We start from the raw sequence: 26,534 nt of genomic DNA, 5'->3' as shown, positions 1-26,534 counted from the left end.
GGTTACTACAGTATGCAGTCCGGTGGTGTGAGGATGCTCCCAATTGGGAAAAGGATTTGTTAGCTGGCTCTGTCTGTGTGGAGCGCCTCCCGCATATACTAATGGGTGGCTCTGGGGTTCCACAGGGTGCCCCCAACCTGGTGGAGCAGGTTTCGAGAGCTTGGGAGAGTGCGGTAGTGCGGGTTCTGCGCAAGGCCCCGTACGCATACCTGCTTCCACTATGGTGGGTCCGACCTTTTGCCAAGGCTGCTGAGGTGATGGATTTTGCGAAGTGGCATGCAGGGGGTTGTAATAATGCTGGTGACTTATTTTACAACGGTCATTCATTATGAGGGAAGAGGCAGAATCGCTGTTTGGAGTAGGTCAGAGGCAGTTCCTACAATATGTGAATATCTCGCAGACGGTCAGAGGGAATTGGGCGTCCTTTACGGAGGAGCCAGTTGAATCTCATCTCCTGGTGATGCTACTTGATCCTGGAGGTAACCGCGGTCTCCTGTCCCAAACTTACAAAGCTCTTAACGGCGACAGACTAATTGGCACTCAGAGGATTAGGGACCATGGGAAGCTAGCCTGGGAATGGCAGTCACGGATGTCCATTCTCTAGTGCAGGATGCGACTAGCAATGCTAGATTTAAGTTGACACACTTCTATTACTTGCATAGAGCATACCTGACACCTCAACACTTGCATAGAATATTTCCCTCTAGGCTTGATAGCTGTGGCCGTTGTGGAGTGATGTCGGCTTCATTTTATCACATGGCGTGGGTCTGTGGCTCTGTCCAACCCTGTTGGTATCAAGTGGTGAAGACACTGAAGGAGGTGACGGCTGTGAGAGTGCAGGAGACGATGAAACACTACCTGCTAGGCCTGATCCCAGTCCCTAAAAAGGGTCGTAAAATGGCGTATAGATTTGCACAGCTGGGCCTTATATTGGTGAAAAGACACATTGCGATCCGATGGCCCAGCCCGCACCCCCCACTGCATGTTGCCTAGCGGAGTGATTTAGCTGAATGGGCTACTGCAGAGGAATACCGCTTACAAAAGGTTCGATTGGATGAGCATGCTGACTGTGATTTGGAGATCTGGCATACCATGATTAATGAGTTATCTGGTGTGCAGGAGAGCGAGGGAGAGGGCCCTTTAACCACTGAGTCCGCTATTTGAGTCCTGGTCATGGTTAGACCTTTGGAGGACTGAGTTTGGGGGTTATTGAGGCATGGATGTGAGTTTTGGTGTTCATGGGAGGGATTGCTTCCAAACTTTGCTTTCGGGAAGGGAGTCGTCATGAGTGAGTCCCCCTCCCCTTGGTTCCTGTTTTGTTTATGAGATGCTGTGTGCTACCTCCCCAGGCGTCCACTTGTCACATATGCTTAATGCCCTGGATGAATGACGGTCATTTGTAGCACTGTCTTCTGGTCTGTCGATGCTTACTATATTTACAGTGTTCTGCTTGATAGTTAATGTATTGAAATGTACTGCACTGACTCTGTAGGGGTGGGCACTGCTCAGTCAGTGTGCTTGCGGAAATTGTGGTGGTTGGGTCAACCTAGCCTAATACCATTAATGTCTTATCTCTCCATTCACGCTAAGTTAGAGCAAAATGTGTAGACTCGGACATAGAGTCTTTAAACTGTTATTGATATTGCCCGTGCGGTTGAGCTGTTATTTCCCCCTAAAGTAATATGCTATAATGAAGTACATAATTGTATGTGTTCTTTCTATGCAAAAATAAACAATTTAAAAAAGATAATATTTATGTAGTCGGCAATTTCATGACTATATAAACAGCTACCTGTGTGCAGCAAATCAGCACAGTTTTCAGTCTTATGAAGCTGACTGTCTCCTAGCCCTATTCTAAGTAAACCTACTTATCAATTGCCAACGACCGGTGTCTTTGATTGTTCTTTCCTTGTTAACAGAATCCTGACTGGTTGCCTATGATGGTGAGAGGGCAAACTAACAGGGTTTGGGAGCTGCACGTGCTGGACGATTGGGGAGTGGTGGACTGGCCCTACCTCTGGCTGCCTGACCCACAAAGTCTTTGTGTATTTCATCCTCGGCCACACAGAGGCTGCAAAGTTTGTGTGCTGCAGTGGCTGGGTGTTTATAGACGTGGTTGGAAGCCCCTTCCGTGGCCAAGACTGGAGCGAAAGCAGGATGGGGTAGCAAGGGGCTATGGAAAGGCACAAGGATCTGGCCATAGCTCTACTGTCCTTAAAGCGCCCCAGCACTGAATTTGCCTCATCTCCGGAGAGACAGGAGCCATAAAAGGGCATGTCCATAAGTGATGCTTGCACATCCCCAGAAAAGCCAGTTCTCTGGCAGGCATGGTGCTGTAATGCCACCATCGATGAAACTGCTCTGCCTAGGGAGTCGGTGGTATCCACTCCACATCGTATCGTGAACTCATGCTGAATCTTGACTTTCAGCTCCTAATACCTCTTGAAGTTTGCCCTGTCTGTTCAGACTTGCAAATCCTGTAAAGTGTGAAATGGGATTAAGTTGGTTAACCATCTGGAATTTATCTGAAATGGTGGAACACCAGAGGTAATAAAAATACCCACCACGAATGCTCCCTGGTAACTAGTGATTGCTCTTGGACCTGAAATGAAGGCTTTACAAATCTCTTTATCAATACCTTCATAACTATGATTTGTATCTTTTCTTGCTTGTGGTTTCAGTCCTTAATGGGAGCCTCCAAGTTTTTTTTTACCCTAGGTGCTACCATCTTTCCTCATTCTCACAAGAATAGAGTTCTGTTTTATCCCTTACTCCATTTTCATTCCCAGTTTCCAGCTTTACTTGCCCCTGTTGTGCTAACTTTCAATCTTCTCCTCTTCTCACCTTCTCGATTTTGAATTGTTAGGTGACTTGCTCACTGATGTATGCTCTTACTACATTTCTTTTCTCCTTGGTCTGCCTGATTAATCCTGGTTTTCTTTAAGTTCCACTGCCGATTTTATTCACAATGAACTTTGTTGTGATTACTTTTCTGTGCTTCTCCAAACTGTGCTAGCTTCCCCTCCTGCCACAGATTTGGTCTGATTTTCTTTACATTGTGTATAAATCTATAAACTATCTCACCTCTCCTATTTTCTTTCTCTATTTTACTCATTCACACTTTCAATTTTACCTTTAAGCTATGTATTTTACCTTGCTTCATGTTATTTCTACCTATGTGTTCCCTTTTTGAAACACCCATCCTCTGGAGATGTATTTATCGTGCATTAGTCATTTCCACCAATAGTTGGAAGTCCACTTTTACTGCTCCTTCCGACTGCTTTAAAGTATATGACTGTATTTTATTCCCACAATTTACAATTTAATTACAATACATATGAACTCCACTGGTACCAAGATAAACCCAGTTATAAGTATTATAACCCTGTTCCACAGAAAAGGGCTTTGGTCAAAGGCCAAAGGAGATAAAGGACAACGGGGGTGAGAAAGAGAATAGATAGATAATTTTTTAAGGAGCTTTTGTCAGCTGGAAAGTCCCTCATACACTAAGGAGGCATTACTTATGTTTTTCCTATTAATCTGTAACCACCACAAACTATGTAGAAATGTATCAACTTACATCACACTAGGGATGTTAACTGACCACGATCTGACTAAAGCAGAAAGAAAAATGTAAAAATAATTCCAATATTTTGGGAACGAGAGGAGGAAAATTTGAAGGGCACTACCAAGTAGAGAAAAACCAGATGAAAATCAATAATATGAGGCAGAGAACAAGGACAACGAAGGAGAAGAAATTGTAAACGGGCCAAGAAAGGATACAAAGTGAATACGGTGATTTGGCCAAGAGATCATTTGAACTAAAGGTCAGCACATGCAGCACTCTGGGGGGGAAAAAGGCAGTGAGGTAAAAAGACTGCATTTCCAGTGGAGTCTAAAAACAAGTAAGGAATGCTCTGACTGGCCACTAAGTTTCCCCGGCACCTGGGTAGAGACGTTTATCTGGTATAGAAGCAGGGACCATGGGAGGTTCCTATGTAAGGCAGGATCAGGCTAGAAACAAACTGGTCATACTTAACTGATCCTTTTGAAAGTTCCATGACCAGTTAAGGAATAAAGCAGACATTTCAACTGCATCTTTATTCAGGGGTGGTCTCTCTTTTAGGGCTGAGGTGCTGTGCCCTTCTGAAATTCCGACACCTTCATATACAAAATATTACATAGATCGATTTGTTCAGAGATAAAGTGATATCTCTAAACAAATCAATCCATTTAAGTCTGGGCTGTCTGTCCCAGGCGGCCTGCCCCGCCTCGATTTGATGCACGAGACGGAAGCCAGGCAGTAAATCAACTTTCTACACTGTGACGCACGATGCAGGGCTGAATGCTGTAAAGCCCTTTATTTCCATTGTTGGCAATGGCAGTATCCACTATAGGCCAGTGACACTTTTAGCCTCATGATTTTGGGCATCGGAGTCTTCATCCCTGCATGAGGGCAGCCATCTGTCATTCATAGGCATAGACCCCACCCTTTCCCCATTTGTCACACAGTAGGAGTGGATGCAAGCACTTGTGATTTAGTGCCTGGTCTTTGGTAACGGTAAGTGTTATAATGCTAATTTTGTGTTATTTTTATTGTACACAGCATTCATGCATGAACACACAGCGTTCATGCTGTACTTACTCCCATGCACTCGTCCTTCTCTCCATTCAGCCACTTTGCGGACTTTCAAAAGGCAACTAATATTTAGCATCTTAGCATCAACTGACAGTTATCAAATAGCGTTGCTTGTGGCTGCATGTACTTCCTGAGACCTTCGCTTTCTCATTCGAGACAACTGTAGTTTCATTGACATCAGTCATGTCCCAAAGTCTAGCCTGCTAGATGACACTATTCTCGAGGAACAGGTGTGTGGGCGCGACCACAGTGCTGTTCACACTGTGTGTTAACCTGCTGCAGGGCAGTGGTTCAAGTGAGCTGGTGAAATATGACCCTATTCTTAGAACTCCTGGATTCTATACTAAAGCAAAAACTTAGAACTGCATTTATTTCAGAAAACAAACAATGCTAAATTTACATAAATTTGTGGAAAATCTTTTTTGACCATAATAAGTGACAAAAAAACAACATTAAACGAGATTAGCTTATTAATTGGTTGTTAAAATATGAACAATCAACTGATATCCAACTATTATATATAGCAGAAGATCAAAAACTAAAAAAAATGCAGTAGCGCATTGTTAAAACTGGAGTATCTTTGAGGATAAAGAAATAAGTTACCGGGAAAAGATGGTTTCAAGAGAAACTACATTGTGTTTTGCTATTCTGATGTTCAATCAAAACCCTATTTTCGGTATTGAGTATTAACAAGACTTTCAACCGGGTGTGAGAGAGCTGAACTCTTGCTTAAAACAATGCACCCTGAAAAGTAGACTAAAACATGAGCTGAGGATTAAAACATAGAATATTTCAGCTGTGTAATATATCACTTCAACGGGACACTACATTAATCAATATTGTTAATAAAATGTGATGCCTGCAGCACTCAGAACTATCAGGAATTGCCCCAGTAACTTACTTTAATACTCGCACTGTCACATTTTTAGTTAGGAAGTCTATCACAAGCTTGATATTTCAGTTAGGCCGCGCCACATTTTTTAAAGTCCATGGTGGCAGGTCTGGCACAGCGGATCTGTTGTCACTGACGCTATTCCTTAAGATAGATCTCTAAACTAAGGGTCCGACTTCACAAATAATAAAGTTAGCAGGGGCGGTTTAAATTTTATGGCTAAAGGGCTGCGTTCCTCTGAAATTCCTACATATTTATATAAAAAATATTAAATAGATCAACTTGTTTAGTGATACAATCGTATCGCTAAATTTGTTTAGTGATACAATCGTATCGCTAAACAAATTGAAGGATTTAAGTCTAGGCTGTCTGTCCAAGGCTGCCTGCCTCACTTTGAAGCAAGAGAAGGAAGTCAGGCTGTAAGTTAACTTTCTAAACTGTGACACACAACGCAGGGCTGACTGCTTTTAAGTCCTTTGTTTCCATTGTGGTCAATGGCAGTATCCACTATAAGCCAGTGTCGCTTTTGGCGTCATGATTTTGGGTGCCAGAATCTTCATCCCTGCGTGAGGGCAGCCATTCATCATTAATAGGCATAGATCTCATCCTTTCGCCATTCAACATGCAATAGGAGTGGATGCAAGCACATGTGATTTAGTACCTTGTCTTCAATAATGGTAAGTGTTATAATGCTAATCTTGTGTTATTTTTATTGTATTGAAACCCCTTGTCACACTAGCATCCCCCACTGTGACACGCTGGCCCTGGCTGGAAATCGCTGGCTTTTTTAGAAGTTGAGCTGCTGTATTTGTTCCTTGTGAAACTGTTCCGAAAACGAGCATGGTTCTTGCTCTCTTGCGAAATGGATCCAAATATTCGAGTCAAGTGCAAGGAGAGAAATACGTGTTTACAGACAAGGCAGTTATTTGCTGTACGGCGTTAAAACTGTCCTGTCCTAATGCCTTTAACGTTAATGCCACAAACATAGATTGATATGCGAACAATGAATGTTAAAATGTGTGTAATGTGTGTCAGCCATTTAGTGCCTCTTATTTCACGTTTTACTTATTGTTGCATTCCCCAAGAGAGTTATCGGTTTCATCATGCTGTGTTTCTGTGCATTGTATTACTCTTGCATAGTGCAAACTGTAACTTGTGCCAGGTGTTTATGAGGGCTTTGAGGTCAAAATATTTAGTAGGCAAAAGCAAAAGGAAATAAAGTGCTTAAATGTGAATGAGAGCAGTGTATGTTTGCGGTGGTAAAATGAGGGAGACGTGAGGGAGTGCATTCAGGGGAGAGGGAAAAGAGTGTGCTGAAGAGGAACAGGAGGAGGTTGAAAATGTGCAGATGGATGAGATGTGAAGAGAAAAAGGGCATACATATCTAATGTAAAGCACACATAACTGAAGACCATACTCATTCCATAGGGCTCAATATTATTCCATTCACAGTCTCACAATGTCAGAATTGAAACATTTCCAATGTTAATTATTTATAACTATTCATTGTTGTTGCTCGTTTATCTTAAACAGCTAACAGCCACACTTTAAAGGGCCTGAAGTTGTTGTGCTGTACAAATTGCAGATTAAAGCAACTGTTGGACATATTAATGCAGTAAAATATAGGGCAGTTTTTTATGTGTTTAGTATTTCAAGACTATGTTCCCACTGCTTTATAAACATTGCTTTCTCACTAAATTCATCTGCTTTCAAATGCATCTTTTGTTAATCTTTTTTCATTTTTTTCTTAGGAGGACAAATCATCTTGGACTCCATGTTTGTCCATTAAGCTTGCTCACTTCACTCGCTACATGAAAGTCATACCCAACTTTTAAGCCCCACCACTTTCAAATGTCACCAGCCACCACTGTCTTTATTAACCAATCTATCTTTACCAACATTGTACAAACAGTATCCAATAGTGCACAGCTAGGCATAAAGGATTTTAGGGAATGGAATTGCTATAAGAAATAACTTACTTATCTATAACAATAGCTGTCCAGCATTAATATCTTTCAGATTCACATGCAAAACCTCCAAGTCCCTTTTTCAGAGAGTCACATCCGTGTCATGTTGTATTCCGTCTGAACTATAGTGGCCTCTATAGGGGTGAAGAGTGTTCAGCACATGCAAAGTACCCCATTGGCTGATGTTTGAGCTATTTATAGTGCGGTAATGTGTTACTGAACAAACCCTACTCTTTTACATAATGGAAGTTAATACGGTTTACAGCTATGTTAGAATAACAGATTCCCTGTCTGACAGCAAAGAACGATTCAAGCATGTACATCTATGAAATATCTACAGCTGGAGAAAGCACCAATATTCTGATTATAGGGATTACTGGCAACATCAACTTCCAGTGCAACTTTCACTGAGCAAGTCATAATGTATCCTACTAACCTTGCATTTTCTCCAGCTTAGGCATGTATGTGTTAAAGAGAAAATAGATCCTCTCAGTCTCTCTGTCACCGTCAATAACAAGTTGGATATTTGCTGGTAGGCCTCTGTATGAAATACAAGCAAAAAGAGAAAAAAAAACAATGTTGAATGAATAAAAAAGTGCTGTTTAATGTTCACAACCATAAACAGAACCATGACACCATGGCAGATTGGCCAGCTATTCGATCAGAAATCCAGCACATTTGTTTTGATTCGGTCTCAAATGCTCCCGTTCACTTGTCGAAGTTAAGGATTTCCCAGTTTCAATAAATGTTCTCAATACAAGTTACTTCAATGGGTCAGGCAAGGTGTTGTAAATGCTCTTTTCTGACCTCCTCCTAACAACAGTTCTAAATCAATCTAGAAATCAGCAGTTCTCCCAAATAATTACCTGAGCGTAAGCTCACAGATGAATCACATCTTCAAAATAGGGTATCTTCTTGCCCAGAAACGTCATATATAAACTTAGGTGTCAATAACAGGCATCCGAGACAAGAAGTGAGAAGGAAGAGCTGTCTGCCATATTATTAAAACCATGTAACATTTTATGTTGTGCATGTCACGTCTCGCTGAGGTAAGATTTTCATAGCTTCAAAAGTTAAACACTTCTCGTTTTCGTTCCATCCGTGCTGCAGCTGCCATTGTAGCAGTGCAGACTTGTCACTCATATCCTGGGTCAAACTATATTTACTTTGTCACCATGACTGGCATGGTTCGCTTAGGGACGAGGATAACAGGATGCTGTCCGGTACATCCTTTTCCCAGACCATCCCTAATGTCTTTGGCTGTCCCCATCAACAACAATGGTCCAGACGTAGCCCAAGGTTAGTGTTACTCCAGCTCAGAGGTTTTCAGTTATTTCAGAGTCAAGTCCAGTGCTAAAACAGGACAGAGGCGACACTATATGTAGTTAAAAAGGAATTCTGGGGAATGTTCAGTGGTGACTCTCAAATGATTGAGAAATATCAAACTCTTGAAAATCGACCTTGCCACAGACCTTAACAAAAGAATCGCCTGATGTGGCATTCTTCACTGATTTGCCAACAAGTACAGCCACAGAGGGTAGCCCATAAACGATAAGTCAACACTCTACCATGCACAGTGCTTTCAAAAATCATATAATTTGAGATGTCATAAATGTTGTTATGAATGTTATGGCTTTTACCAGGTATTTGTGATGTAACATGAAGGGTATAGTCAGTACTTCGTAAAGGTGCAAGATATAGTTAATGTAGTGTGGCTAGCGAGTTGATAACACTGTGTACGGAGGTGTGTGAGTTACAGTAAGTTGAAGGTGGTGTGTAAATTTTAAATTAAAGTTATAACTATAACTTTAGAATGTCTAATGTTTGTGTAGTTTAAGTTGGTTTGATAGAATAAAGTTTTCCTAACCATAACCTAGCTTTAACCTATGGTTTTCTCATTGAATTTGTATTTTTTGTAAATATTTCTAAATTGTTTTTGTAACATATCACATTGTAAATCCATCATTGTTTTTCTTTTGATATAGTGGTTTGGAGTGGCACAGATTAGAGTGGCATAGGGTGGAGTGGCGTACAGTGGAGTTGAGCAGAGTGGACTGGCATGGAGAGGGGTGGCATGTACTCATAGTTCCCTATAGTAATCCACCACTAATTCCTCTTGGGTTCCGGAGTAGCGTAAAGCCAAAAAGCGCTTCAACGCCTCATCAGGGGTAGTAAGCGCTATATAAATACAATTACAATATATTGTCATGGCATAGAGTAGAGAGGCACAGAATATCGTGGCATACAGTGGAGTGGCATAGAGTGGAATTCCTTTAAGTGTCAGAGTGGAGTAGTGCGTCATACAGTAAAGTGGAGGGCGTAGAGAGGAGTGGTGTGTTGTACATAGAATACAGTGTTGTGTCATAGAATGCGGCATCATACAGTGTGTTAAAGTGGAGTGATGTAGAGTGTAGTGGTGTAGAGTGGAATACCATAGTGGTGTGGCAGAGTGGAATGGAGGGGCGTACAGTGGAATGGCAAATAGTGGAGTGGACTAGAATGGGGTAGAATGAAGTGGCGTAGAGTGGAATAGCATAGAGTGAAGTGGCGTAGAATGGAGTGGTTAGACTGGAATGGTGTAGAGTAGATCAGAGTGATGTAGAGAAAGAGCGGCATGTAACATAGTGTCTTATAGAGGTAGGACCTAGAGTGGAGTGGCATAGAGTGAACTATAATGTTGTAGAGTGGAGTGGCATACAGTGGAGTAGAATGTCCGAGTGGAGTGCTGTGTGGTAGAGTAGAGTGGTATGTCATAGATGGAAATTTCATAGAGTGGAGTGAGGTGTCAAAGAGTGGAGTGGCATGTCGGAGTGGAGTGGACTGTCGTTAAGTTGATTTATGTATCACAGAGGGGAGTGATGTCTCATAGAGGGGAGTGACATGTCACAGAGTAGAGTGGTGTGTCATACAGTGGAATGGAGTGCTGTGTTGTAGTGTGTAGTTAAAACATACCTAGCGAGAAAATGGCTTGAAGGGATGTAGATTTCATTTTTGCAAAAATATACATTGTGGGGTACTGTGTATATATAAGTTCATAGTATATTGTGGTGCATTGCGATGAGAAAACAGAATGCAATTCTGAATTCAAAGCCCATATAAAATAAAATCGTAGCCATATTATTTAATACACAGTCTGCATTCTAGGTTTTCATATATTACAAAAACACAGTTTACAATGTACCACATTAGTACCTAGAAAGTACTGTGGTAGTTACACAAAAAAAATATGTAAACAATTTAAAATACACTGTAGCACATTAAATATCTGAAATTTAGAGTAGTGCATTGTATTTTCAATTTTGTTTTGCAAATTAAATGTCTACATTTGTTTTTAGTACTGCAGTACTTTCTAGGTAGTACCACAGTACTCTGTGAAATTTCTAGAAAATTAAATAGTAATAAAACTACCTTACCCAACCTCTACATACTTACCTAAAATGGTTTAACCCTTTCTATGCACATTTAAACAATAGGCAAACTATATTTCAACTTCTAACCCACAAAACAGACTATGGGCCTCATTACGAGTCTCACGGTCACTAGACCGTCAGACTCGCAGTTGCGGTCAGGACCGCTGCTTCTGTGGTGGTCCGACCGCCACATTACGATCCTGAGATCAGACCGCCAGGGTTCCACCGTCTCCACTGGGATCGGTGATCGCAACAGGCTGATGGCTGGTGCAGGTCACAATCAGCCAGGGCGGCGTTGCACGCAGCACTGCCCTGCTGATTATGACCTGATTCTCCGCCAGCCTTTTCATGGTGGCGCAAGTTATAGTTACTTGACATAACTAACTATAACAGGTGAATTTCTGGGGTTTTGTATGTTTAAAATGTGAGCATAACTATAATGTCCCTGCAACCTTTGGTTTTGTAAAATTAATTTCTAAGTTTAAAAAAAAAATCTATTTCTTAACTATAACATCCCTTTAACCATTGTTTTTTCCAGTGAATTTCTATGTTTTTTTAATGTAAAGTAATTTTTATTACTATACATTTATCCAACTATCGCTGTGCGCGGCCAGACCCTATGGCAAATCTCCCTAACCACCCAACACCACACCGCACATGGCTGGGAGTTGGCCACAGCCTGTCTCTGGGCATGAGAATAGGGGTGAGAGGGTGTATCTGGGTGTGAGAGTGGCTCAGTGTTTGTCTGGGTGTGAGAATGGATGGGAGAGGATTTGTATTCCTGTGACAGTGGCTGTGGGAGTCTCTGGTGGTGTGACAGGGGATGTGAGTGTGTCTGGATGTGAGAGTGGATGTGACAGTGTGTCTCTGGGTTTGACAATGGGTGTGAGAGTGTCTGGTTGTGACAGTGGATGTGAGACAGTATGTCTTAGTGTGGGAGTGGGTGTGAGAGTGTCTCTATTGGTGTGCAAGTGGGTGTGAGAGTGTCTCTGTTGCTGTGACAGGGGATTTGATAGTGTCTGGATGTGAGAGTCTCTCTGGGTGTTAGAATGAGTGTGAAAGTGTCTCTCTGGATGTGAGAGTGGACGCAAGAGGGTCTTCCTGTGAGAGTGGCTGCAAGAGTGTCTCTGTTGGTGTGAATAGATGTGAGTGTGTGCCTGGATGTGAGAGTGGATGTGAGAGTCTCTCCCTGGGTGTGACACTGAGTGTGAGAGTGCCTCTCTGAATGTGTGAGTGGATGTGAGAGGGTAAGTATTGCTGTGAGAGTGTCTCTGTTGGTGTACAAGTGGGTGCGAGAGTGTCTGTCCAGATGTGAGAGTGGGTATAGGTGTAAGAGAAGGTGGGAGAGTGTCTGTGTGTGAGTGTGAAAGTGTCTCTCTGGGTGTAAGAGTGGATGTGAGAGGGTATGTCTTTCTGTGTGAGTGGTCGTGAGAGTGTCTCTGTTGGTGCGAGTGGATGTGAGAGTGTCTGTCTTATTGTGAAAATGGATATGAGAGTCTCTAGGTGTGACAGGGAGTGTGAGAGTTTCTCTCTGGGTGTGAGAGTGGATGTGAGAAGGTATATATTGATGTGAGAGTGGGTGTGAGTGTGTCTGTATGGATCTCAGTCTGCTTGTAACGGTGTCTATCTGGGTGTGAGAGTGGGTGTAAATGTGTCTGTCTGGAAGTGACAGAGGGTGTGAGAGTGTGTCTTGGTGTGAGTGTGAATGTGTCTGTGTGTGAGCGCGTGTGTGAAAGTGTCTGTCTGGCTGTGACAGTGAATGCAAGAAGGTATGTCTTGCTATGAGAGTGGGTGTGACAGTGTCTCTGTAGGTGTGAGATTGTATGTCTGGATATGAGAGTGGATGTGAGAGTGGGTTTGAGAGTGTCTGTATCAATCTCAGTCTGCTGTAACAGTGTCTATCTGGGTGTGAGAGTGGGTGTGAGTGTCTGTCTTGGCGTGAGAGAGGTTGTGAGTGTGTGTGTGATAGAATCTGTGAAAGTGTCTGTCTGGGTGTGAGAGTAAATGTAAAAGGGTATGTCTTGCTATGAGAGTGGGTGTCACAGTGTCTCTGTTGGTGTGAGAGTGGGTGTGAGAGTCTATGTCTGGATGTGAGAGTGTCTATCTGGGTGTGAGATTGGGTGTAACAGGGTATGTCTTGGTGTGAAAGTGGGTGTGAGAGTGTCTTTATGGATGCCTGAGTGTGTGTGCTAATATTTTATATATTTTTGTGACGTTTTCCAAGAGCCACGGATCCATCCGCGGGGCCCAGCGAAGTGCCCATGTGCTTCTGCGGGTGGATCTGCAGATCTCAGAAAACATCAAAAACAAATACTTTTTACGTATAATTTTTATTTATTTTTTTACAAATTATTTATTCCTCAGCCACATTCACATGATCCCTCTGGGCGTCAGGGAACTCCTACACTGACCCATTCATAGGAATTGCAGCTTCACATTTCAGCCCTGGAGACCATTCTCCGATAAAACAAAATGGTGTCCGAAACTTCCCTGTCAGGTTGCGACCAGCCAATCAGAAGCTTCCTATGGCTTGTGGATCCGCAGAGGACCCCCCCTTTCTATATCTATCTATCTACATCTATCATACATTTTTTTGGGCCCTAAATATCTCCAAAACTACTGAACTGATTTACACCAAGTCACAATGGATTTACACCAAATCACAAAAAGTGTGCTTCCGGGACCACGATCTAGCTTTCTGCCTAATGTGGTGTAATTCTGTTCAGCGGTTCGAGTGTGTTCAGAATTTTGAAAAATCCCAATGACATAGAATGGGAAAAAAGTGTTTTGGCACCTCCCCCCCCCCTTTTCTTTGCCCCCGCTTGACAGATCACCCTGAACCTTTCTAGACAGCAGCTGAACTGACCAAAGTATACGTTTTGAACATTTTGTGAAGATTCATCAAACAGCGCCAAAGTTCTTGGCAAAACAAAAAATCGCTCCATCTATGGGAAAAATAGTCCTAAGTATAACTACCTAGTGGTGACCACCAATAGGTTACATACATATAGATTTTTTTCACAAAAAAAAAAAACAAGCATTAGAATGGTTAGAGTAACGTTATATTTAGGTAAATATACCAGTGTCAACATTAATATGGTTATTGACATATGTTAGCTGGCCACAAGGTAGAAAAGTAATATGACGTTAACGCTGTCACTATCATAGTCACCCAACTATAACATTATTTTAACCTTTAATTTTTTCGGTGAATTTCTAAGTTTTCAAAAAAAAATATATATATATCTTTTCATCACACCTAACTATAATGTTACTTTCACCTTTGTGTTTTTTTCAGTGAATTTCTAGTTTTTTTAAAAATGTAAAGTAATATTTTATTACCCTATGTAAAGTCATGCCCAGGTGCAAATGGCCATAGGCCATGCGCAGCGGGGGTTTGGCCAAAGCAGCAAATCCGCAAGGCAGCCAACCACACACTGTGCAAGACCTACGGTCATGCACAGCAGGGAGTTGGCAAAAAGGCAGCCAATCCCCCATGCTGGCAGTCAACTCCACACTTACCACAGCCTTTCATCACACACAGCATGGGGTTGGACACAGGGCCTAGCTTGTAGCTAGGCTCTGTGACCAAATAGGTAAAAAGTTTGGTTTTATTCTGTTCCGCTGAAATACTGGCCATACTATGTGTAACATATTGTGACTTGCACTGACAAAGTTGTTGCACAATTTGCCACAAGTGACAAAACGTGCTGGCTACATGACGAGTCCGAATTGATTGAAGAATTAGAAGACTGAAAGTAAAAGAATTTCTGTGTACATGGGCTATTTACACTGACCTTTAAAATCTTGGCTGCTCAGGAGGTTCTTATATGTTTTCAGCAAATAATATTTAGGATGTTAATCACCAACAATTAATTATTCTGCCTTTCCTGGTAGCACAGTAAAAGCGTTTTAGAAAACTGTTCTTAAGTTTTTTTGTAAAACCTATCAAACAAACTCTGCAGTAAAACGCTTACTTGTACACACTTCTTGTAATAAAAGTTGTACCTTTTTTATTCTTCGCATCCCATATACTTTTTTACCTTGTTGTCCATTTTGAGATTTTATCTGTGCAGGTATTATAGGGCACCTGACTCTACCTCTTTTCTCCAAGAAACCACTCTGAAGAATAGTACTGTATCTTATCCAAGTGCCTCAGCATGAGGCCCCGAGGTATTAGGTACATCAAGCTTTTAACAAAGACTTGAAATTGTGGGGAATGTTCTAAACTTGGTCTGCTCTCTTTAAATACCTTCTGCAACGAGAACACTATGATGTAAGCACGAATTTGCTTGAAAAGTGAAAAACAGGTTTACAATAAAGAATGAATAATTCTTGTACCCTGATCAAATTACAATTAAATATTAAAGGTTTGTTTCCTGCTGCAGACAAAAGCCCTCCTGCAGCAGGTATATTAAGACCAGCTTGATAAAATCCTCACCTCTTAACACCTAGATACACCAAACATGTGGATAAGGACCAGATAGAATTTGCTGTTTCAGGTTGTTTAAATCCATGTGCTGTGCTGTTAGTATCCTTTATTTTGTTTCAGCTAGTAACATTTTTTGAAGAAACCTTCAAAAGGTACAGCCGAGAATAAATTGCCATTCTGGTAATCCCTTTCTTGGGCAGAAAATGCAATGACAAAGAATTATCGAATTGTAATGCTCCTCCCTTTACCCTTGGTTTTTAAAGATTTAGAGATACATGACAAGAATGTGTACTATTGCAAGCCAGATTGTTCAATTACTTGAAGGGTCCATGGCAGTAAAGATTGTAGCAGTACAAAAGGTGTAACGCTTGAGCAAAAGCCCGAAATAGCCCACCTGGAAGGAGCATGAACATCTAAAGCCTCCAGTGGATTAGTAATTATGGAATTACATTTCTTCATCAGATGCAAGTGTGTTCACACTATAAGGCAGAATAGTTACAGTCCAAATCTGTATTCACCCTTAGTTATTTGGAGGCGAGGGACAAAATGGGTCATCAACCATAACCCAAGGTTAGGTTCTGCCAAAGCTACAGATTTGGCAGCACTTGGAAGCAAACTAGATGTTTGCAGAAGAACTGTGTTATTGATACGAACAGCAAAGTCATCCAGAAACTGGTCTTACAGAAAAAACTTAACTCAGTAAAATGGCTGGGCATAACCAGACTATATATAAACAACATTTGAGAAGACATTGGAAAGGTAAGGGAATATTTAGTACTGACTGTTGTAATCTGAGCTGCAAAAGGCAATGGATTACCAGTAACAGTTTTGTGATGCATGTTAAAGACTACAAGACTTTCATCTTAAAGATTGGTGTATTCTGCCCATAGCTGGAGTAGTTTGAGAAGCACTTTAGAAAATGTGGGACTTGTGCTGCACTTTAGCAGATGGTAGGAGAATCATCCAGAGGAAATGTAGGTTTTCTGTCTGAAGGCTATAACAAAGAACTATGTGGTAAGAGATATATTTTCATTGCCTAAATAATTCACAAAAATATTTGGTACTTCAGCCCTTCCAGAAAGTGTAGACAGCAAAAGAAGAAGTGATTCTGGCAAAAAAGGAAAGCCCAAATAAAGCAGTGTCCTTCCTCACAGGTGGTTAAAAACAGATCCTGAGTATAGGAGTTAGGAATGTACAACTATGGATTAAAGCTCATGAGTACCAAAGGGCACTCATGCATGCATGCTATAAAACTCTTTAAAGTAATCTTTATATTTAAAGAAATGTGTCTGTCTTGCCTGCCAGACAGGCAATTGCCAGTTTGGAGGGACGAAATGAACATTACGCCTGAGCAGTTCCTTTCATAAAACCTCTCATACAAATATGTCTCATTAATAATTGATTTTTCTTGTGTTTGTCTTAATACCTACTACACATTCTTTCTCCATTCTCCACTGATACACATTCCTATTTCTTTTTTTGTATTGTTTGCAGTTTCCATATCCTATACACACATCTCTTCGCCATTATGAAGCCCACTTGCATACTATTTCTATTGTGAGCCTTACTTTCCCTCACACCCCTTAGGCGCCACCATATTTTTGCTCTTTCTCAATACAAACTCAAAAAATATGTAACCCCTTGCCTCTCTCCATTTATAGTTTTCCTTCAGTGTGCATTTCTTTTAGAACATGTGTAAAACCTAACATCACATCATACATTTTGAATCCTGAATGTTGTTTTCATTACTTTTAGATTTCAGTGCATTTCTGCTTTATGTATTGTACAAGTCTGATATAAATGAACAAAGACACTATAGGAAGGTAATACATTAAGAAAGTTAAATGAGTGTAGAAGTACTTCATACGACACAAGCACAGTGGGCTTGGGGAGGTTAAATACAGGATCAGATGTGCCAGACTACCATTCTAGCAAACTTAAAACCTTAGAGAAAGCATTCCATGCTACAGTCATAAGACACTAAGAGCAAGGTCATTCCATATTAGGTAGAAACCAAAGTATCTGACAGATGAGTCACCCATTGAGTTCCATGAGAAGTAAGGCTGAGTGCACATGGGAAAGCCTGTCAAACCTTTCTGATAACATTCGATTACTTTGGAGCACTTTCTGGCACTCTCCAAAAAGTGATGCTGCTGTTCCTACCCTAAGAACAGAAGCTTCTAAAAGTAATTTAGACAGGCATTTAAAATTATAATTCTAGTCTGCCTTCAAGGTTGTCTCCTTTAGAATTGAAAATCTGAGTGTTTGAATATTATTGTGTGTGCACTATGTATCACTATAAAAATATAGATGTGTCTTGTGATGTTCCTGTGATCAAAAGAAGCCATACTTCACTTGGAATTATCAAGTCATGTGGATATTTTAACTTAGTAGCTGGATCACACCACCACACAAACGATAAAGCATCCGTAGAGGGGAATGAAGAAACAGTGGACTTAGCAGAACACACTAAGACATCTGTCGGATCATTACTTATTATATGTATTGTCTTCCTGTACATTTTTTGTAGGACAGTGCTTTCTGTACATTGGTTACAGTGAATGCATTCATCCAGAACTTTCATTTCAAAGAATAAAGCACTTATAGTGTCTGCTGTTATCACATTTTATCACTCCTCACAGTGTTATATCTTGTAGGTGTTCCAATGCCTGGCTCGAGAACACCATTCCTTATTCTGTTCATATGTGATTTTTTCTGTGGGTTCTACATTCTTCTCAATTGATAAGTGGACTGTTTACTGGGTTGATCCAGTTAGAACCTGTGTTTTGATTGCTGAATAGCTTTTCTTTTCATCAGTATATCCCTGAATTTATTTATTGCCAAAATCCTTTAAGTTTCAGTACCTCAAACTTAGCCTAGGCTCATGCATAAAAATTCATATGAACTGTTTTGCCAAGGTGCCAAGAGAAGTCTATAGTGGTGTCATGCAGAACCTCTGCAAAATCACTACTACTGGAGAAATGACCAATACAACCATTGAAGTGATTCAAGGCCTTTCCGGCAGAAAAGAGGTTGTGTTTAAGCAGGTCTTCCACTTGGAAAATGTCAGAAAATGTGGGCTTCTAATCTAAAGCCTTTCCTATTACAACAACAACAAGGTGCCATTTGAGGAGCAAGACAAACCTGAGAATAAAAAGACTGAGATAAAATAGTTGGAAATTGTGTAGTTTTGAATAATGTGAAGTTATTAGTTAACTATGGAATTAAAATCCAAAGAGAAAATAAACCTTATCATTTGTGAAAAGAGTATGACATAGTTCTTCTGTAATGAATGACACTCACTAGCAATACCAACCAAAGAAAACTGGAAACTGAATGAATGGATTCATACAGAAACCCTATTGCAATAAATTAGCAGAAAAACACTAGATATGGTTAAGCAACAGTTAAGATTGCATAGAGAGCAATATTCAGATAAGACTGCTTATCTGTTTGAAATTTGAATATGAAAAAAATATTAAACTTCTAAATAAACAAGAAGATTGCAAAACCTAGAGCTATAGTTGCCAAGTACTCAAACAAAATCGGAATGACAGTCATAACATTTCTAAACAGAGATTTCAAATATGGAATTCCACATTTTGAAAAATAAAAGATGAAGAATGTTTGAGAAACAACATGTTGAAACTCCTAATTTTCCATTTCCATTTAAAAACAAAATGAAATGATGTAAAAACACACTACAAGCAAAATCTCAACTGTGAAGAGTAATAATTAGAAGGTTTTCTGCATAGGTTCAGAAACCTAAACAGTTTAAAACCAACTGTACCCATGGCCTTTTTTCCTACAGCTCCTGTGACTGGCTTCCTCTGCCCACTAACCTCTTCATATTGCATATCAACTTCATGAAGCCTGCCAGCGGACCAAATCTTCACAACCCATCAAAAGAAAAAAAAGAAAACAAACAGAAAATTCCCAGTCTAGATAAAAACGTAGGCCTTGAACTCTAAAGAGGTGTTAAGTTTCAAAATGTAAAAAAAAAGTATACTCCTGTAAAATTCTGGAGTACTGCTGTAAAGCATGATCTGTGTCACAAAAGTTGAACCTCAATTTCTAACATACGCAAATGTTAAATCACTTTTAATGTCAAGAAATAGAGGAAGCAAGTATCTCTAAGTTTTGGAGTAGTGTTAACATTTCATATTTTTCATAAAATGAAATGGCACAATGTTTATATATGTCACATATTATTTTAGCACTATTCCTATATTCACAATTTTGAATGCAATATTTTAATCATGGCTAGTCAGCTTTTGTTTTAATTTTATTTTAAACATGAATCTTATAGTCCTGGTATACTTTGCTCAAAATGTGCAGTAAAATACTTCACATGGATACATTTCCTGCTTGTCCGTAATCTACGAGTTCATTAGACAATATGGTCCCATATTTACAGGGTGGAGAGTGGGAATGTAAGATGCTAAAGCTTTCCTGTTAAACCTGGGATTGGTATATGACTGTTTAGATATTTCACTATGCAAACCTGTGGAAGTATTTTCCCAAACACTGTCTTAAAGTCAGATTGAATATGTGTAATTACAGATTTGAAGAAATAGACAAAAAAGCTATCACTCAGATCGTGACACTGTCTATACACCGTTTTGGTACCAAAAGTATTTTATATTTGTTTTGCAGCCATGTAAAATATCATAATTATGTTGTGAAAAAACAATTTGATGTCTCCTTTTGATGTACATCTTGGGTAAAGTATGAATCAAAGTCACAATTGAAAGAGTCAGGCAAACACATCACTTTCATAGACTGATATTGCTGGGCTGATGTTACATTTACTTACAGTTCGTGCTATGCATTTGTTTTATTTAATAAAAAATAAAGTTTGTGGAAAAAGAGTTCCTGAAAAATAGAAAGTGACTTGTACATAAATTAATTACAATTGTAAGAGTCAAAAAACTTTCCAGGACCTCACATTTCCTGGAACTAACTTCCTATTCAGGTGCACACATAGCAGAGTTATCACAGAAGGATAACAATTGTCCTTTTCCATATAAAATGAGGCTATATTGGGAAACCTTCATTGTCAATTGTCAAAGCTTTTTGTTTTCACAGGCTGTTAGTGGTCTCCTCATTATATCAGTTGTAAAATCTTTGTTGATGTAAAGCATTTTCCTACAAATTGTAACAAAACAGATGTTTTCTGCATAATTTCCAACAGGAAATAACAAACTCAGAGTACCATTTTGACCACAATAGTAAGATAGCCACATGTTTGATGTGTGTAAACTAATCAAAGTATAGTATGTGTGTAAACTAATCAAAGTATAGGATCAAAATGTGAAAAACTTGAAAACATACAAAAGGCTTAGCACACAGTGCAACACACTTTGAACCTTCAGGATGCAATGCATTAAACACTCTTTTGTGTGATATTCCATTTTCTTTAACATACTCTAGTTTTCATTTTGCCTCTGACATGACAGCAAAAACTCTGGGTGGACATCCAGTACATTCAAATCCTAATCTCTAAACCTGTGACACAAACTATGGTTCAAATGAAGCATGTGAAAGCACCCTTACCCCGTGCAAGGCGAGCAGCCGGGAGCACTCTCTGAAGTTATCTTGCAGCAGAGCCAGTGTCCATTAAGATAAGCTGAAGGGTGGTAGACAGTGAGGCGCTTCTGATTGCATTGACTGACTTTGGTGAGGATATCAATCCAGTCCTTGGCCTCTACGCAGTTATTGGCCTGTATGTAGAGAGCTCTCTCGGGCTGAATCACCTGGAACATCTGTTAATTAAGAAGCACACCACTGTCACCTGGATGTAAAACCATAGATATTCTCAGCAATACATAATAAAAAGCAACACATTTCTTGAAACATTTAGCACTATTTTGGGCTTAGGCGTATTTATTTCAAATCTGAATGCAGTTTAAGGTCACTTACCAAATACAAAGATAAAAAATAGGTTAGTAATATTGGAGAGGAAATGAGGAGTCTGCAAGGACTACAATGGCCACTATTCTTAGGCCAGAAGCACTAACCAACTGTCTCTACACATAGAGAAGAACCACTGAGAAACTGCAGCCACTGACACCTGTCCCTGAAGTCCAGCCAGTTTGTTACAAGTACAACAAAAGGAAGATCATACGATGGAAACAGCAAGGCTCTCCTCTTAACCCCTCGGGTGACTCGGATGTAACGGTTACGTCTAAGTAAGGGCCCTCTAGCTAGAAATTGTATAGGCCATTTCTGCCACCTTTGGGGGCAGATCTGGCTATTTTTATTAGTCCAATCTGCCCCCTTAGGCAAGGTCGCTCCCCTGTGGGGGGTGGGGGGAAAATTTGTTGTAGGGGGACAGACACTACTAGACACCATGGATTTTTTATTTTTTGAATCAATTTCATGCAAGGGGAGTGACCCCTTAGGCAACGGTCGTTCCCCTGAGGGGGGAAATTTATTTTAGGCCATTTCTGCCCCCCTTGGGGGCAGATTGGCCTATTTTTATTAGCCCGATGTGCCTCCAAGGGGGGCAGAAACCACTAGGTCCCAGGGATTTTTTTTGCCCCAATTTCACACAAGGGGTGCGACCCCTTAGGCAAGGGTCGCTTCTCTGGAGGGGGAAATTTATTTTAGGCCATTTCTGCTCCCCTTGGGGGCAGATCGGCCTATTTCTATTAGGCTGATATGCCTCTGGGGGGGCAGAAACCACTTAGGATCCATTGATTGGTGTGTGTGTATGTGTGTTTTGTTTGGGGGGCAGCCCCTTGGGCAAGGGTCGCTCCCCATGGGGGCACATTACTGTTGCCATATCTGCCCCATCTGGGGGCAGATTAGCCTATTTTTGGAAGGTCCATCTGCCCCCAAGGGGGGCAGAAAGCCCACCAGAGACAAGGGAAGATTTTTTTTCAAAATTAGAGGGTGGTGTTATGGCCATACCACCAACCAAAATAAATGGGGCCAAAGTTGTTCTGCCCACCAGTGGGCAGATGGGACAATTACCCCGATCCTCACCCCGGAGGAGGGGGGCAGAAAGTCTACTAGATGCCAGGGAATAAAAAAATAAAATAGTGGGGTGGTGGCTACCAACTAGTATGGGCCTGGGTATGCCCCCACCACAACTGAAAGGGTTTAACAGTCTTTCAGCTCTCCCCCGCACACTAAAACATCTTATCCCACGGCGAGCAAGAGGACATTTGATTAATTTGGGTTTTGGTTTTACATTTGGGCCATGAGAGCTTGGCAAACTCTCAAAATCGTCCCACTTGGAATGATGAGGGCTGCACTTTTTGTACCTTGGGACTCTTCCATGTAGAAAAGACCTAGACACATCTAAAAAATAAACATCCAGGTGATTCCAGGGTGGTGTGCTTCACATGTACCCTGCACCATTTTCTTACCCACAATGCCCTGGAAACCTCCAACTTTGCTGGAAATCACACATTATTCCCGAATTGTTGTGATGGAACCTTCCAGAATGTGCAGGAATCCACGGAATTCCTACCACCCAGCATTGTGCCATCTATAACGATAAAAATTCTGCTGCACTTGTCAGCCTAAAAATGATCTTTGTCAAACTGCCATTTTGGATCCGCTTTGGTTCCCCCTCAATTTTGACATGTTTTTGGCTCTTCCCTGTCACAGGCACTTGGCCCACCTACACAAGTGTGGTATCATTTTTACCAGGAGACTGAGGGGGAACGTTGGGTGGTAGGAAATTTGTCCCAGTGCGGTGATCCCACACAGAAATGTGGGAAAAATTAGATTTTATTGGCTAAATTTGAGGTTTGCTGAGGATTCTGGTTAAGAAAACATTGGGGGGGGGGGAAATCGACCCAAGTCACACCTCCCTGGATTCCCTCGGGTGTTTAGTTTTCAGAAATATTTGGGTTTGGTAGGTTTCCCTATATGGCTGCTGAGCCCAGGTCCAAAAACACAGGTCCCCACCCCCACAAAAACAGGTAGTTTATTTTAGTTTTGATGTGTCCACTTAGTGTTTTGGGGCATTTCCTCTTGCGGGCACTAGGCCTACCCACCCAAGTGAGGTACCATTTTTATCGGGAGACTTGATGAAACGCTAGGTGGAAGGAAATTTGTGGCTCCTCTCAGATTCCAGAACTTTCTGTCACTGAAATATGAGGAAAAGCTGTTTTTTTGGCCAAATTTTGAGGTTTGCAAAGGATTCTGGGTAACAGAACCTGGTGAGAGCCCCACAAGTCTCCCCGTGCTGGATTCCTCTAGGTGTCTACTTTAAAAAAATGCACAGGTTTGGCAGGTTTTCCTAGTTGCTGGCTGAGTTATAGGCCAAAATCCACAGCTAGGCACTTTCCAAAAAAACACATCAGTTTTCTTTGGGAAAATGTGATGTGTCTATGTTGTGTTTCCTGTCGTGGGCATTAGGCCTATCCACGCTAGTGAGTTACAATTTTTATCGGGAGACTTGGGAGAACACAGAATAGCAGAACAAGTGTTATTGCCCCTTGTGTTTCTCTACATTTTCTCCTTCCAAATGTACGACAGTGTGTAAAAAAGACATCTATTTGAGAAATGCCCTGTAATTCACATGCTAGTATGGGGTCCCCAGAATTCAGAGATATGCAAATAACCACTGCTTCTCAACACCTTATCTTGTGCCCATTTTGGAAACACAAAGGTTTTCTTGATACCTATTTTTAATTCTTTATATTTCACCAAATGAATTGCTGTATACCCGGTATAGAATAAAAACCCATTGCAAGGTGCAGCTCATTTATTGGCTCTGAGTACCTAGGGTTCTTGATAAACCTACAAACCCTATATATCCCCACAACTGCTGGGCCTAAGCGCGAACTACCCCAAATAGCTGGAAAAAAAGGCCTGGCACCTGAGGGGGAAAAGGCCTGGCAGTGAAGGGGTTAAAGGCCTTGCCATGCCCTGCTCACCAGGCCAGTCCAGTGGGTAACATTACACAATCACACCCCCCACACACACACCAGTCAAAATAGTTACTGCCAAAATATTAACCACACAAATATCTGCCTAAAAAAAGTTGATATTTACTTATTACATCTCAAGTCTTAACCAACAACTGTTAATTAAGAGTCTTCATTTTATACCTGCCAACTAGACTAAAGTATTTTGCCAAGTGGTAGGCCACATCTCCAGGCTAAATATTGCATGGAAGTGTAAGGTGGCACAAGATTTAAAGATCATTTTCAGAGGAAAATGTTAAACGAAGAAACGATGTGAAAATCTACAGCATGGATGGTTAAAGGTCCAGAAGGATGGATCCACAACAGAGTTTCAGGATCACTGCCAACAACATAAGTGTTTTCCATTAAGAATCACGGCATGTCCATTAATTATATGTGGCTGTAATAAAAATCTGAAATTATTCCAGTCCCCCCAACCTCTGTTGGACACCTCTGATTTGAAAAGGTGAGTATAATGTCAAGCCCAACAACCAATGTGATGTCCTCTTCCTTTACAAAAATGAAGCTGTATATTTACTACTACTTAGTGCTCTTATGTAAGGCATAATACCCGAGGTAAGCTGTGGTTTTAAGTCTTTCTTTTCAGGACACTAAGTCAACACAAAAGTCATCCAAATATCCTGGGTTCCTGCATGATTAACCCCAAAAGAATGGTTTCAGACTGAGTGATTGATGAAAAATACTTTGCATACAGTCTAAACCCACTAAGCTGGGAGACTGTAGTGCTCTACAGTGCATGAGTCCGCATGTCTCTTACTTCTACAAGCACTCATACTAGTGGACATTTTGATTGAGTTGGAATTCTGTGAATCAATAACAGACATGTTACCTGTCCCATTACTTTTGAATGCCTCTGGATTCATTAAGTTTGCTCTTACTTACTCTGACTTTCCCTTGAAGACTTCAACCATCATGTTTCGGAACCTCTAGATCCTTTCCTCTAACACTCCTACTCCCCAGAGAGCACAGACTTGTATTTCATAACTTCTCTCACCCTTAGGGACTTAAACAGGCATCCTGAGGACCTCCTGAGATCTTAAAAAACTGAACTCATTATTTAAATATTCTTATTCGGAACAGTGAATAAAAGACATGGTGACATTTAAGCTTACAGCAACTATATTACTTTTGGGTAATATGTTGGTTAAAGGCAGCTTTACTCATTTTAATTGTTATCATTGTAGTCTGTATAAATATCTGCTTAGACATTTGCAACACAAAGTTATGGAATAATTTAGTTAAATGAGAGATCTCATGACTGCCACCTTTTGAATGAGGTTCCACTGTATGTTGCTATGGCCATTGGCAAACTAAGGGTGCAAACAAAATGTCTTATTACTTTGATTAGACATTAGCCAGGAAAGAAGGAGGTGATCGCATGACCATCTGACACAAACATACATGGCTCAAAGTATGATCTGCCCTCAAACTAACTGATGCATTGGGCAGAAGTGACCTTAATCAGATATGTGGTTTTCCATTCTCCCATTCAAGCTCCGGGGCTCAAACAGTTTATGGGCTATAATAGCTAATACAAAATTTATATCCAAAGAAATGTCAACATGTTTAACAAGTTTTCAAAAAGATGCTTAACCACAGAGTTCTGTAGGGACAAAAACATACACCCTCTGGATTCCAGAAAGCACATATCGCTCCCAGGTAGGACCTATAAATCTCCTCCAAATAAAGAATATTGTCCACCGAACAGGGAAGATCCTAAACTGCTTTGTATAGAGTCCAACTACAAATACATAGTTGATTGTTATTGGTGAAGACATCTTTGTTATTTTGAGGCTTATCTTCCTCAGAGGCAAAAGAGGGGCTGTAGGCAAACTGATTATATAGTGACTGAGCTCAGTGATTTATGGGAGGGCTGGAGCACCAGTTCCCCTGCAGATCCAGAATATCTTCGCTCAGAGTGCAAACAAGCAGCAAAACACAGGTTGAGAAGATCAGAGTACCACAAATGGTGGGGGCAATATGGTCACCAAACTCTTTAGGGATTGATCCCTTCTTTATAGCTTGTAAACCATCTTCGGGACAAGAGGCAGAGGAAGACAGGCAAATACAAATCTATGATCCTATCATATGTGGAGCATGATGGCCTTTGTTATACCAGTCATGTAGAGATTGTACTTGTTGTTTTTCTGAGTGCAAACACAACCACTGAGTATTTTATCTCTGAAAATGAAGGAGTATTATCTTTCAGATACCTGCACATACTGTGTGTGGACCAACCCAAATAG

At 40.8% G+C, this 26,534-nt stretch overlaps 1 protein-coding gene across 7 annotated transcripts in view; it reads right to left on the bottom strand.

Moving 5' to 3' along the window:
* RASA3 (RAS p21 protein activator 3) overlaps positions 1–26,534 on the bottom strand; it is an 821,322-nt gene that overhangs the window by 33,802 nt on the left and 760,986 nt on the right. For all 7 annotated transcript variants that reach the window (XM_069204628.1, XM_069204627.1, XM_069204630.1 and 4 more), the window contains 2 exons: positions 20,897–21,105; positions 7,935–8,038 (listed from right to left, as the gene is read on the bottom strand). In XM_069204628.1, coding sequence (XP_069060729.1) covers positions 7,935–8,038; positions 20,897–21,105 — 313 coding nt within the window. The remainder of the gene's footprint in view (positions 1–7,934; positions 8,039–20,896; positions 21,106–26,534) is intronic.

Source organism: Pleurodeles waltl, chromosome 8 (genome assembly GCF_031143425.1).
Source record: "Pleurodeles waltl isolate 20211129_DDA chromosome 8, aPleWal1.hap1.20221129, whole genome shotgun sequence".
NCBI classification, from domain to species: Eukaryota; Metazoa; Chordata; class Amphibia; order Caudata; family Salamandridae; genus Pleurodeles; species Pleurodeles waltl.
This window is presented reverse-complemented; position numbering and strand designations above follow the sequence as displayed.